This window comes from Pezoporus occidentalis, unplaced genomic scaffold (genome assembly GCF_034315485.1).
Source record: "Pezoporus occidentalis ecotype Australia unplaced genomic scaffold, CSIRO_AGI_Poc_V1 ctg229, whole genome shotgun sequence".
Classification (NCBI taxonomy): Eukaryota; Metazoa; Chordata; class Aves; order Psittaciformes; family Psittacidae; genus Pezoporus; species Pezoporus occidentalis.
Genome location: NW_026914169.1, coordinates 473,633 through 488,852, shown reverse-complemented (window position 1 = coordinate 488,852; position 15,220 = coordinate 473,633). Strand labels below are relative to the sequence as shown.

Sequence of the window (15,220 nt, the reverse complement as noted above, 5' to 3'; positions counted from 1 at the left end):
TGAATCTCAAAAGGAAAACAAAGCAGGAAGTTAACAGAAGAGGATCTGGTAAATCAAGACTGAAAAAAACAAAGAGCTTCTACAATGAGAGTGACCAAGGAAAGACCCAACAACTGAAATCTCCATCAAAATTCCCAGCTTGAGATAGTCTTCACACACATGCCTGTGGCAGGGGGGTGGAACTAGATGGTCTTTAAGACCCTTTCCAACCCACAACATTTATGATACTATGATCCTGTGCTTGCCCAATGGGCTCCATCAAGTAAAATGAGACAGACTGTCACTAAACACTGCGTCACAGCTCAATGCTCTGTCACAATCCAGCGAGCCACGTAAAATGTTACCTCCTAACAACAGACCTATGATTTCTCAAATAATTTATTGGCAGCTCATGTAAAAATTAGGCAGAAATAAGAGGGGGTGCACATTTGACACAACTGACACTTTATGCCAATGACAGGAGTCAGAAGGTTGCTCAAGAGAAAGTAATTCAATGCTAAGAGCCCTACTGACTGCAGCACAACTACAAAACATTTTGCCATTCTGGGTCCCCTTCAAAAGCCTTAAACTAGCAAAACACTCAGCCTGAATGTTTTCAGCTTCTTTAACATTCAGGAACAAGATTTAAAAAAGCTTCCAGTACAACACGGCTGATAAAACTAAACCAAATAATCAAAAGAAAAAGACTGTGAAACACAGCGTTCAATTACTGCAGTCTGCAACAGCTTTAATCTTCCTTGGAGAAGCATTGAAGACAACTTGCTGCAAACACCAGTGCAGACAGTACAAACCCAGAGAAGAATGTTTATAGATTAGGATGGCTGCCGCATGTTCTTTCAGCTGGGTTATTTATTATAAAGCTACTGTCACCACGAGGCGTTTGCCTGCCTCTCAGCCAATGTTACAAAAACAAACCCTGAACTGCATCAAGCTTCATGATCCAAATAACAGCAAAATGTTTACTTTTCTGCCAAAGTACAGCCTCATTGAAAAACTGTGGGACATGCAAAGCAATTGAAGAGTAGATTTAGTGCTGTAATGTACAGCTCACTTGAGGAAACCAAATAAAAATCAATAGAAACAGTGAAGCCAAATGTTATCAAATTTTCGGCGTTCATAAAATAATGCAAATAGCAGCAGCTACATTAGTGCAAGCAAAAAAAAAAAAAAAAAACAACAAAAAAAACCAAACACAACAGAACTCCAAAAGCAGTCCTGCAACACATTCAGACTTTGAATTCAGTCAACCCACATCCACATCCCACTCCAAAATTGTCATGGCTTTGACACTTCTGGATTTGCCACTTACTAAAATTGATATGGGAGTGTTAAAACATGGGAGACTTATGTTTCCCCTGCATGTCCTATGAACCTTTGAAAACTGAAGAGAGGAATAAGCAAAAACTTCACCTAAAACACTAGAGTTATTCAGTATTTCTGACACTTAAAGATTAAAAAAATCCAATGGGACAAACAGGTATTTTTTCCTTTTTCCCCACCCTCCTCTTGCAGTCAGTATGTATGTCTAAGTATTTAAAAACATTAGCAGATGCAAAGTTACTGCAGAAGAATTTGGACATTCTCCTTCCCCACTGTGAGACAGTCATATTTTTCCTCTGAACAGCCTCTCAACTAAGCACAGCCAAAGACAGAGCAGTTTAAAAGGTAGGCAGCCTTCCCATCTCCTCCAGCAGGGCTTCCCTGACAAGAGATGAACATGGCACAAATACAGCTTTCTCTAAAGCAAACAGACATATATAAACCACAAAGCACTAAGTACAGCCTTTCCCAGCACTGCTCTTACTCAATATTCACTGCAATTGCTCCTAATCTACTGGGTGTATCAGAAGCAGTACCAAATCCAGAACATGAACTAGCTGGATGTGCGACCTCTTCTCAAAGGTCCACACTCTTGGTTTAAAACCATTCCAATAGTTCTCTACATGGTGCAGCACTCCAGTCAAAAAGTCCTGACACAATGTGGAAAGTGGCAGGAAGATGCCTGAAGAGCTCCAAGCAGGACTATGCATCCCCAGGCAGAGTTTGCTACCTTGGTCTCAGCACTTCACAAACAGCTATAAAGCTTTTGAATTCAAGGTGGTTCTAGGAGTAGCTTAGCCATGTACAACACTCAAGAGAAGAGGCTCAGCTGAATCTAAGCTGTGTATGAAACCAAAGACCCACAGGCTGTCCAGAAGTCAGATTATATAGAGGAAAATTTCATACTAAAGTCTCATCCATTCCTGTTAACTGCTCACAGAAATGCAGATAACTAACAGCATCCAATTATAAATAATAGCTGTAACAAAAGCTTAAGAATCTTGTGTTCACTTCTTTAGGAACCAACTTTCGCTTTTTTTCATTTTAAAGATAAGCCTAGAAATGTGAAACATACTTGATAAAGCTCATAAAGCTTAAAGGAACACGTAGCATCCTGTGAGCAACATGGGAGTACAGTATTTTCAGTGCTATCACATGCAAAACATGAAAGATGGAGCAAAAAGTAAGAAGCTGGGATAGGTTTCTTATATTAAGCAACTTTCTCATGCTGGAAACTTAAAGCTTTCATTTGCCAACTGCATTTAATTCAATATCCAGTGGCTGTAATTTCTATGCTCACCTTCAGCTGTTTTCTCATTTCCTCCTTGCCACTTACAACATAGGCACTAAACCCAACCAATTAATTCAAATATACTAGTTCACAAACAGCTACTGAAGCTTTAAAAAAAAAAAACACACACACACAAAAAAAAGGCTATTAAGCAATTGGACTGAGAAATATTTTAGCACCTTGGAGAGAGTAAGGAAAAGGATAAGCAAGAAACCTAGAAGGGATGAACGAGTGAAGTCCTGCTGGTGGTTATCTAACCAAGGTGTCTGTGCCTGAGGTGTCTTCTCCTAAATAGGGCAGGGAGAAGAGTACGTCTTTCCAGAGCGTGATTTAAAGTTTGTAAGTGGATCCCTACACTAAATTACCATCTAGAGGAATCCACCTTCCCCCTGCATCAACCAGATATAAGACCAGATTCTCAACTCCCATAATGGCTTCCTAATCCCTGTAAGACAGGAAACAGCAGCTCTGCTGCTGAAAGAGCTGCTCTCCCCTTCCCCTTCCTTCGCACTGATAGAATTATTCACTCACCAGAATAAACTTGATCAACTCATACCAGCTGAAAACTAATGCAGAGAAAACCAGCTCACTATGTTAGAACATGTTCCTGATCCAATTCCCTGCAGGAATGCTTGGGCAGAGATAAGGGAGCAGGTTCAAACTGCCACCAGCCTAAAGCTCTGAGCAAACCCTAGCACCAGTATAACCTTGTGTCCCAAAGCTAGGTGGCTATACTGAGATGTGTCCCTCCCCTCCATGCTATTCTGCCACCCACCCAGTCTACAGGTCAATTACTGTCTCAATCCTGCAGCCTTCTGGGTCACAGCCAGTTTGTGGGTGCCTTCCTGTTTAAATCCAATAGCATTTAACTGTGATCAAACCCACACACTACTCTTTTATTCAATTAGTAGTTCATTATGAATGAGAGTTACCTTTTACTTCTGCTTATGTGAAGATGTTTGAAAGATGTTTGGTAACATTTGCTTTCGGCCAGACATTACCAAAGCAATCTTTACCTTCTACCCTTATGAGCTCCAAAGGGCCCAGCCAAGTCACCATCTCCATGGCTACAAGACATTCATTACCCACAGTCAGCTTGATGTAGAAATAGGATCAAAAAGCATCCTGTGACAATTCTACAACTGCCTCCAGCCTCCCCCTGCCATGCTAGCCTCCTCCTTCCTACCTACAAAATAATCTTCCTAGTTGCTGCTCCTGTGCAGAGCAGACCTCTTTCTAACAGCATGTCTCATGAAACAGTTCAAAGTGGTAAGATCTTTCATTCAGCACTGGTCCCTATTTTTCAGTCAGCAAGTGACTTTCTGCAATTACTTAGGATAAAGTTAGCCTGGGACTATGGATCAAGAACTCAGGGGAGAGAATACGTGCAACATGCGAAAATGGAGTATGTACACAGGGTCTCCCAGAAAGACAGAAGGAAATTCAACTCTGTATCTCTCAGTTGTCTGCATCACAAAGTCCGCCTTAATCCTTAAACCTGGTGGTAAAGTGGTAAAGGCCCCATGGTCACAGCTCTTCCAGAACTAATCCTGCGAGTTCTGCTGTAATAAGCTGTAGCCTGCAATGGAGAGGAAAATGTCAACATGTAACAATGCCAACTGCCTCAAACTTGCACTGTGAAGAAATATTCACACCACACCAATTTCCACCACCCTGCAGCTGCCAATAACAAATCCCACCCATGTTGAATTCACCTGGGCTATAACTAACTTTACCTGACATGGTAATCCTTAATAAAGAAAACAGTCTGGTAGAAGGTTTTCAGCTTTATTTCTGGAAGAACCATTTTTTTCCTTGTTTTTCCTTTAGATTTGGAGAATTCAAATTTTATTGAGAAGGCAGTAGTGAAAATTTTAGTAAATGTTCTTAAAACTTGTTTCTTTCTTAATTTCTCCTTCCATTCCTAGCTAACATTCTTTTAAATTTTAGTTTTTCCCTACTTCTTCCAATAACTGCTAGTGCAGTCTCACCAGATGAGCTACTTCTTTAGTCACACACAGAATTCTCTAGTTAAAGTGGGGAAATGTGAATGAAACATTTTAATATCATTAATTTCTGGGGAAATATTTCCCTTCTTAATCTATGAAGAAAGCTATTCTGTTTTGCTAACCTGACAATTCATTTCAGAAGGACAAACAGGCAACTTTATCAGGTGTAAAATACAGAAAGATTTACACTTTAAAAATAGCAGTCACAGAGGAATTTCTTTTCAACTGATGCTAGATCATAAAAGTAATCAGTCCCTCCTTTTAAAGTTCTTCATAATATAAAAGTGATGAAAGAGCTCACAGAAGACCACTGGAATACTTGCAGGTAATAAACTGAGAACAAAGGAAAACTATTTCAGGTTAAAACAGCCTGTAAAATCCACTGCCACCAAAAGTAAAGTTTACTACTGATGGCAGATCCTAGAAAAGGTTAGTAGTTTTCTCAACAAGTGTCTGCAGTCATTTTTCCCCTCACACATGAAGAGGTTTTCATTTAGGCTATTACCAAACTGCTAACAGCAAAAAAAGATGTTTCTTCAAAATCAGTCTGACCAGAGCAGGATTCTTTGGCTTCTGATTCCACACCCAGAAAGAGACGACCAATGCAACAAGTTTCAGGCATTCTAGATTTCATAATAAGCTACAAGTGTTTGGTATTTCTTTTCCTCTAAGGCTTCATCTAGATGAATGAGTATTCAAGAACTACCTTTTGAGGAACAGCTGCTCCTTTTATCTTCTTGTCACTACTCATTAAGTAGTGACACTCTGCCTGGACAAGGGAATTCAGGCTTCAAATTAGACCAGCAGGATGTGCTCATCCCTGGGATGGTGACATGGGTCCCATGAACAGCTGCCCATGCAGGAACTGAGTCATCTCACAAATTACACCCTGATGCATGTAAGGAAAACTAAAGTCAGTGCTTAGTAAACTTAATGTCAGGCTATCCAACGTAGGGGTGTAGTTTACTGTTGCTGCAGCACAGACAGGAAATTCCAAGAGAGCTTTGTTCAAAGGGAGGTGGACTAGACAAACTCCTGGAGCCTAAGCTATCCTTGCTTTGGAATCACAGATCACAGGGAAGTTTATCCAAATTAATAAATGTTGGAACAGACATAAACAGAATCAAACCCAGGTGAACACTATACAGTGGCCTTCATGCGAAAGTTCCTAGTTTAATACATTTTAAGCACACACATAATTCATCTGGACTCACATTATCATACACTGAGCCCTAAAATGTGCCATTAAAATCGACCTTCAAAGCAGGTGAAGAAAAAATAAAAAATAAAAATCTAACAAAGGCACTTGACCTTCGAGGAAAAAAGGCCTCATTTTCAAACACACACTCTTGTCAGAGAAGCCATCTCCGCTTTAAAGCTGCCCACATGTTCCTATCCATGTCACCCCAACTATCCCTCACGTTAGCACAAGCATTTCTAAGATTGCAGCTAATTGGGCAGAAAACTAATCTAGGCCAGAACTCACCCAGTCAAAAAGATACTTATTTCTACCCAGACCAGGTCTCTGGTGTGCCCAACATTTAGGCCAGGCACGAGAGAAGCAGGCCCAGGGAGTTTCTCCCAGCACAGTGTAAGCTTTAAGCAGTCAGGAAAGTACTGCCTCACACGGAATGCGTACCACACTTTAAGCCCCTTAATTTACATTTAGGTTCTTGACGCTTCTGCACTTCTGCCTGGACTGATTTGCTCTCTTCATGTTGGCTATTCTTCATGCAGTTCTTGATGTCAGAACACACTCTGGAACAGAAGAGATGAGTTGTACTGTGAAACTACATAAAAGAAAAAGGGAAGAGAAGGGGGTGAGGGGAAAGCACTGTTTGAATGTGTAGTGCTTGTTTAACAGAAAACATGTAGCCCCGCAACTCTAAGAGCAGCACTGATAACTGCTTGAGAACCTCCTCACTTACCGAAAAAGCCTTAAACAAAACCAAAAGTATTTTAATTGGCTTTAATACTTTTCACGAGTAAGAATGAACTCATTTTACAAACACCTCTCTCTACCTCTTCTCAAACTCTTTTAGCATTTTCAGTTATATAACCTAAACCTCTGTATGCCTCATGTCAAGTGAAGAGTGCAACATGACATTTTGGAGCTGGTTATACCTACTTCAGCTAGTTTTAATCTCTTGTGCTGCAGAATACCAAAACACAGCACAAAAGCAGCTTTTATTGTTAAAGGGGTGTAGATCAGAGCAAGTATATCTCTTTCAGTACTGTTAATGAAACAAGTAGCACTACTGACAAAATAACAAAACCAGCTCTAACATGATTTTAACCTTGTTTTCCTGAGGAAGACCAGCCCATGCAACAGCCTATAGCAGGGCTGCAAAGCTACCTTTGTTATCCTTATCAGTTAAGGATATTAAGGATATCAATTAAGGATTACTTTATCCTTAAAATACATGTACAGAACTAAAACATTTACAAGCTAGTACATTACTTCTCATCTGTAATATTTTTCAGTCCTCAGTGTGCATACATGCTACAAACCCAAAAGCAGTAAGCAGCTCCACAGGAGCGTTTCTCAAATGCTCTGATTCAGGAGAGTAAAACATGCTTACAAATACCCAAACGCTGCCATAAGTACTTGTGATCTCAACTACCTTTTCAGAAAGCCTCCATTTACCCCAGAATGTTAAGCCCACAAAGGCTTAAACTCAGAGCTGCAGTTCTTCCACAGCCACTTGCATCTAGTTGCCCCCCACAAAGCAAATCTAGCTGACTACCTCATTACTTGGTGATCTACTTGCTAGTATACAACTGGAACGAGAGGAGGTAACAACAGTTCCTTTCATATTCAGGGAAGCCATGACTTTTACTTCCCTAAATGCTTTGGTATTATTCCCAACACATCAAAAGTAAATTCACTTGTTTAGCTTTTATCAATAGGCTGGGAAGTAAAACTGTCCCTTCTCCAACACAAACATAAAAAAGGAGCCCTACAAGTACAGATCAGTGTCCATTTAGTCCAGCAATCTGTCTCCAAAAGCTCAAGCAGGAAACACTGTGTAGAGAGAGAAATGAGTCCTGTCTGTAGTTAAGCACCCCTATCCCAACATCCAGCCATGGGATTAGGGACCTCAAGCTTTGGTCCTTATGATCCATTTCTGAACCTACAGTCTCTTACCAAAACACGTTTTCTATCAACTGTGGTGTATTTTCTCCCATTTCTTCCCCCTACAAGCTGCAGGCTCACCACAAAACTCACTGCTTCTACCTAAAAAGCTGTTGTTATGCAAGTGCTAGGAACCATACCCCTGAGCAGCAGAGTGGACACAGACTGAGCTGCTGCAAATCACAAGTGGCAGCAGCAGAGCTACCCTGCCTCCTTACCAACAGCCTCAAGAAACCAGAGCTCCCAAACTCAAGCATCAGATGCTTCTGCTGAAACTCCCATCCAGAGGAGCACATGGATTATGTGCAGCTCAGCTCTGTACCCGAGACAGTTCTCAAGGTTACATTTTCCCCTTCCCACAATATTAACATGTGATACATGAAAAGTACTTGTAGCTTTCAGCAATCTCCACCTAGAGATGCTCAGCCCATCAGGCTACTCACTATGACATTCTGAAGAGCTCTGAAGTGTCAAACACTTGTGTCAGGTCTCTATACAAAGCACTGTCAGAGCTCAAAAGGAAGTACTGTTTACTCCTTTTCCACAGCTTTTTTCTCCCCAGCTTCATTCCCGATTAAGTCAGTATCCTACCTGGCATTCACTTTAAAATGAGAATCACTGCATGTAAAGTAATTTCACACATACATAAGAATACAATATAACATATAATTCAGTAAATTTTATCTAACAAAAAATTAAATGGTTTTACGGAGGTATATTTTCTGAAGGGGAGTCAATGAAAATCACCTTGCTTCAACCCCACTGAGAATTTTCCATGCTGTGAATTGGGAAGGAAGAATTCCTTTAGTGATACAGGCTTGGAACTGGCTGGCTGGAGAGCAGCACAGCTGACCAGGTCCCGGGGCTGCTTGGTAGACAGCAAGCTGAACACAAGCCACCACCATGCCCTTGCAGAGAAGAAGTAACATTTAACCTACCAACACCTAATCAATACTACATTCACAGATCAGGATTTTTTACAGTCACATATTTGGACTAAATAGATGGGACACTATTTTGAGAGATCTCCAATACAGCTATCAATACCTGCTTCCTTTCTCCAGAAGATTTATGGCTTGATCATGTTCTAGATTTCTAAGGAAAAGTCCTAAGTCTATGTCTGTTAAAAAAAGAGGGAAGCTGGTGAAAGAAGAGCTGCTCCCCATCCTTTTTCTGTAGCATGATCATCTCTCATTTGATCACCAAGTCTGACCTCTTATGAATTACAGTTCTCTAAACATAAATGAAACAAAAGAAGTTCAGTACCTTGCAGCTGCCTGAAGCAACTTTCAGACTTCTTTTTCCCACCATCTTGATTTAAAGTTGTTAAGAAATTCAGAAATATACAGCTGCTCTTCATATCATAACCCAGCAGTTAATCACCTTCACTGTGAAAAACTTAAGACTTTTAATTTGAACTTATCTTTGAAGCTATAAATTCCTGCTGTGCTTGTCAACAAGATTAAAAAAAGCCCACTAATATCCAGTATTGTCTTGCCAGGAGTTACCTGCAGACTCTGGTCAAGTCACCTCTCAGTTTTTTCAAGAAGCTGCACAGTAAATCCTTACTACTTCACCGCACGTCACTTACTTAGGTCTCCATCAAACTGGAGATCAGTCCCCCCTGCAGACAGTAATGTGGGGGCTCTTAAAATGTTTATGCCTGAACGTACACAGTGTGCTGGTAATAATTTCAATTCACCCCACAAAAGCAAGAAACTCTGCTCATTCCATTAATGCATTTGAGAACTACACTAGCCCCAATGTCACAGAATCACCTTGGAAACTAACGTTCAAGCTGTTTATCCACTGTGACTCCAAAATACAGTTCAGCCACTGTTTTTCAGGACACCATGTGCCTTGACTTAATCTCAGCTGAACTGCCACACTCCCAGGTGTACAGCTGTTCAACAGCAGCCTTAGCACACACATCCCAATGTACCTACTTCACCTGAGGATAGCAATGGCTACACTGTTGTGCTGATTGCCTCTCCATGAACCACAGCTTCATCATGCTGAAGTTTTAAATCAACAGACATTTTGCCAAAACAAAATCAGGAATGAAAACAAATTGTGACAAGCCATTACCAGTTTTTACTGAACATACTCAGAAACTATTCAGACTTGTAGACCCCTGGATGGTTCCTGAACAGCATTTACTGATACTCAGTAGCAATTTTCTGTATTCCCTACGGCCCTCAGCATCAAGAGAAATACCTTTAACAAAGTCAAATAATTAATTCAACAAGCCTTTTTCCTGAAAGCCTTATTTACTAGGATTAATTACATCCTCTCCTTAACTCAATCCTGTACTAAGAACAAATAGGAGAGATGGTAAAAATGTAAGCTACAGATGTATTAACACCATGAAGCACAAGCCATACATTACTAGCTGCCATGTTTATCCACTCCATTTCAAGACTGATACACCAGCACTTCTCCAACCTCCTGGAGTTTCCCTAGTGTTCCAAAGTGCATCAACTGAACATTATCCCTTCCAATACTACAGGTAGGGATATTCCAATGCTAAAAGTGGGGAAAAAAAATGCACTGGCCATGGCAAACATCTCTCTCACCTCTCAATGTACTCTGGTGGCAGGGTTTGGGGTGTTTTTTATGTTTGGTTTTGGAGTTGTTTAAAAATAAAACAAAGCAAAACAACAAAATACACCACCACAGAGTTACGTCAGAATCTTGCCAAACAGCAACCTAACTCTAAATACTTGAAAGAGAGAGCAAGGATTACTTTCTTATCTCAGTAAAGGCAAGTAGAATTCCTTACAGAATTGAACCAAGCTACTTTCTCCTCTAGTTTAGAGATTGCTACTTTACCTTCTGATGTATGTGTCTGAGACACATACAGGCTTATAATCATGAAGCATACTAATACAGACAAAGGTGTCTTTCACATGCCAAACAATCTGTGATTTGGCTTCTGTTTTGTTAGAATTTGACAAGTTCAATGATGTCAACAAAAAGTTTTAGATTCTGGGGAAAAATAGAAGGGAGGTAAAATAAGATTTTCAGTAGAAGCTGACCTTAGCTCATGGTCTCTTGACATCTGAGTGAAGCTTTTCAGGAAAAGCTTCATGAGGCTTTAGACACTTCACCAGTTTGTTGCTATGGCAAAAAATAAGATGACACTGATAGCTGACAGACCAAACAATTATGCACATTACCTGAACTACGGAGCGTATCGAAAATAGCCTGAGTCCGAGCTTGCTGCACTGCTACCAGTAAAGCAGCTCTCCCCTGTGTTACCTGGTCAGCACACCCTAACTGATCACTGCATTTCTAGTGCTTTTAAACATACCTCACCTCTTAAGATCACCTCCACACCGCACACTGAAATCCTCAAGGAGTTGACACCAAAAAGTGGGAAGGCTTGAACTGAAGGGCCTCTAAAAACAAAGCTTTATGTAAGAAATGCATCTCTAAACATTTAGGACTCACAACTTTATCCATAGGGATAGTTAAAGAATAATTCTTCAGGAATCCATTCTATCGCACAGATCTCCCCTAAGTAACACATGTTAACTGCGCCATTCCTGAGAGCTGTCTCTGTGCTACTTCTGTATTTTACCTGTTAAGAACCATACTGGAAAGACATTAAGACTTGACACCTTCCAAGTTTTCATAATCTAAATAAGGGAAACTTCACTTTAGGTTTAATTCAGATACCAAAACAAAGTTGTTCAGCATATAAATACCTGAATGTTGATACAATCTGAAACATAAAACTCACTACTCACCTCATGTTTATTCTACCCTTCAAGGTTATTTTTGTTAATCAGAAAATACTGAGATCACTCAGCTGAACAGCTACTGTTTAGTTTTCATATTAAATATGTCTAGAATAAGCATATCTCACTTAAGTCCTGAAGAATAATGATTACTGGAGAGAAGCGGGACAAGCAGCAGAACAGTGTTTTAAATGAAATTCAAGTATCCTTCAGTACAAAAAAGGCAACATCTACAGTCAGGACTTCTAAGCTTCATCAAAAAACCTGAAAGAACAAAAGCCATGTTCTGAACCATTTTTATGAACCGTAAATATAACCTTTGACCGAAAAAGGGACATTTCCTGTACCTGTGTGCATCGTTAAGGGCAGGTAGCACTGTACAACAGCAGAGCTTCATATTATATTGAAATTTCAAGGTTGAGGACAACAAAGATTGTACTGGGCATCTGAACTACAGCGAGATGGATGAACAAAATTTTAAAGTTAGACAATCAAATCAGTAGCATTCAGTAAGTCAAAACAAAACAACCAGGGTCAAAGCTTTGGTTTCTTGTGGATCCAGCATGGAAGCTGAAGGCCAGCAGTTCTGTGTGAGCCTTCGTGGATGGTAGTGGTGCAGCCAGCAGCAGTAGCTGCTCATTTCTGCTACATATATTTCTAGAGCATGTACAAGCACAGGAGGAAGCAGCATTTGCAATCCTAATGCTGTTACTCCCTCAAGCATTCCCTCGCTTGTAAAGAAGAAGTAAGAGAAGCAAGAGTTGCCAGGATAGAGTTTTTATGGAAATATGTTTGATAAATGTATTTGAAATAGATGATGTACAAAAAACTGTTCAGACAGCAGGAAGAGCTAGCCAGGGGTCACAAGTGATGAGGAATAGCTAGCTTGCTGTCACAAGTGATGAGGAATCTGCCAAAGTACAAGGCATAAGGGCAAGGAATAGCCCGGCTCCTCTCAGAGGGCAGATGAACTTAATAACGCTCAGTATCTGACTTCCAAAAACCGTCATCAGAAAAGCAGGAGATCTTCGACACAAAGTAACAAGGGGCAGAGAAAAAATGCAGATGAAGGAAGACACAGAAATGTCTCAGGAAGTCAGTAATCACATATAATTAGATTTTCCTGGTAAATGCTGACTAAACATGGGTCAGCTTCTGGCATTTTCAAGACAAGCGCAATGGCACTGCATCAGGCAGGTATCAACCTGCAAGCACAAGAGCTGGGAACAACACAGATTAGCCACGGTTCATATTCAAGACACAGCCTGCTACTAAGGAAAGCAGTTCTTGAAATAGCTCTTTCCCTCAGTAGCGCTGCAGGCACGAGCTGCCAGCAAGCTGGAGTGACACTTCTACAAGCTGTGCCCGAATTGGATGAGCCTCACTGTATTATTTCAGCTGCAGGGCCACTTGAGGCTGTAAGGAACTCAGTTTCAAGAGCATTAGTAAAGCCATTCTGTGCATCCTAACAACCTTTCCAAGTATACTGTAAGTAGGGAGGACATTAAAATAGAGCTAGCCCTGTACATCCAGAAGAAAAGTAAACTGGAAGTAAAAAAATATATCAACCTAAAACCCCCCAACACTGCTTTGCCCTTATGCTAAAATAGCTCCTTCCTCCAGTTTTAATGATGTCTTCTGTTCTGAAATAAAATGTTAGGTAAGGCTTAAGCAAGAACAGCAACTTGATTACAATATGGAGTTATTTCTTACGCCAAATGGACTCCTGCAGATTCAACAGACTCTGCAGAAGCAGACTGAACTGGAATGAGAAAAGATTTACATACTTCCTACACTGAAACAAAAACCACGTGCATTGTAAGTGGTAAACAGTATTTCAGATGCTTCTAATAAACCCCTCTGGAGTGTATTACCAGAATTCAGTAACTGGCAGGAGGTGAGGAGCAGCCTTTAATTTATTTAAGGGAGGAAGACTAGATAAAAAACAAAAATAGGAAGGCATGAACAGGAAAGCAAGCTTGTTCTCATAAACAGGCAAGTCCTAAGGATTACACTGAACAGAAAAGGATCCACACAACGTGACAAACCCGCTGTACCAGAGTCATTTCGTAAACCTAAGGCAAGGCCAAATCTGACACCATATAAACACATTTACTGAAGAAATCTTCAGTTGATGTAGAGAACAAAAAGCAAGCTGCTTGGACACAGAGTATGTGCGATTTCCTCTTCTCCATCACAAAAAGAATCGGCTTTTGTGCTCCCCCTCACCCCACCCCCCCATGCAATAGAGGGAATAAACCCATGGCTCGTGTTGCGCTTTCAGGCTCCGGCCCTAACCGGGAGCACGGCTGCGGCCGTCTCAGGGCTGCCTCGGAGCCCCTGCCGCCTGGGCCATGTCGAAGCAAGAGACACAGCTTGTCACCGGGTCGGTGGCAGCTCCAGTGTGCCCGTGCTCCCCAACACGCCGAGGCGGCATGAAGCCACCGCGGGAGCCCATCGGAACGGAGCCGGGGGGGGGGGGGGGTACGGGACACCCGCTCCCCGCGCACGAAGGCGGCGAGAAGCGGAGCTGGACGGTGGGGGGGGGGGATGTCTGTCGGTCGGGCAGCGCGGCGAGAGCGGGCGCCCCCCAGCCGTGCCCGCGTCCCGGTGCTGCATGGCGCTGCTCAGCCTGCCTTGCAGAGGGAGCTCGAGTCCCGCTCTGCGCCTCGCAGCGCCTCTCACTCCGCAGCATACGCAGCGCAGCGAGGCGGCGGCCGGCAGGAGCGGGACACGCAGCCGCCGCCGCCACCGCACTGCGGTCAGGATCCGGCCAGACGCCGAGGGAGGCAGCGGGTGGAGGGCGCCGGGCCCAGTCCCCACAGAGGTTCGCTCTAAGTCGGCGAGGAGGAGAAGGAGAAGGAGAAGGGGGGGGGGGGGGGAAGCGGTGGCGGCAGCGGGTGGGGAGCGGACCCGGCCGGCTCGGCGGGGGAGGGGAGAAGGAAGGGACAGAAAAAGAAGGGAAAGGGGGGGGGGGGGGCGGCGGTTCGCGTGGCGGAGAAGGGGCGGTCATCAGCGCCGGTGGCGCGGCGGAGGAGACAAAGGAAAGAAAATGGAGTCCAGGCCGGCGGCGGCCCGGGCGGCGGGAAGGGAGGCCTGTGCGGCCCAGCGCCGCGCTGTGGGGAATGGCGGCGGTGGCAGGCAGGCGCCGGCCGCGCCCCAGCCTGAACCGGAGCCCCATCGTGACACCTAGAGGCCGGAGAAAGCGACTGCAAACCCCCCCGCCACCGCTTACCTGCGCCCGCACCCCGCACCGAGCTCGCTCCGGCCGCCAAGGCCCCGCCGCAGCCGCCGCCGCCCGGCCCCACGCCTGCCCCCCGGGCCCCGCGGAGCCGCCGCGCCCCGCAGCGGCCGCCGCCCCGCGCCCAGCACCAGGCTCGCGGTTTAATCGCTCCCACAGTCGCTTCGGACACAAAATGGCGGCGGGCGGCGGCAGTGCGCGTGCGCCAGCGCGGCTGCCCGCGGACCCGCCGGCCCGGGGTGGGGAGAGGAGGGGACGGAGAGCGGGGAAGCGGCCGCGCGGTGCACGATGGGAAGAGGCGGTGCCCCGCGGGGTCGCGCCAACTTCAAACGCGTGCGTGCGTGCCCGCCCGTACGTGCGTCCGTGCGTCACGCGCCACGGGGGGCTGGGCGGGAAGGAAGGATGGGGAGTATTGTGGGGCTGCCCCTCTTGGCCCCCGCAGGCACTGCGCTCTTCGCCCGAGCCACCGCCCCCCACCCC

At 43.9% G+C, this 15,220-nt stretch overlaps 1 protein-coding gene across 5 annotated transcripts in view; it reads right to left on the bottom strand.

Moving 5' to 3' along the window:
• CTCF (CCCTC-binding factor) overlaps positions 1-14,885 on the bottom strand; it is a 30,579-nt gene extending 15,694 nt beyond the window's left edge. For 2 of the 5 annotated variants that reach the window (XM_062621183.1, XM_062621184.1), the window contains exon 1: positions 6,284-6,378. In XM_062621183.1, the coding sequence (XP_062477167.1) occupies positions 6,284-6,337 (54 nt within the window). In that variant the 5' untranslated portion in view covers positions 6,338-6,378. Of the gene's footprint in view, positions 1-4,109; positions 4,191-6,283; positions 6,379-14,734 lie in introns of those variants that run through there. The other 3 variants (XM_062621182.1, XM_062621186.1, XM_062621185.1) reach the window with 3 other exon arrangements.
• Positions 14,886-15,220: the final 335 nt, after the last annotated feature.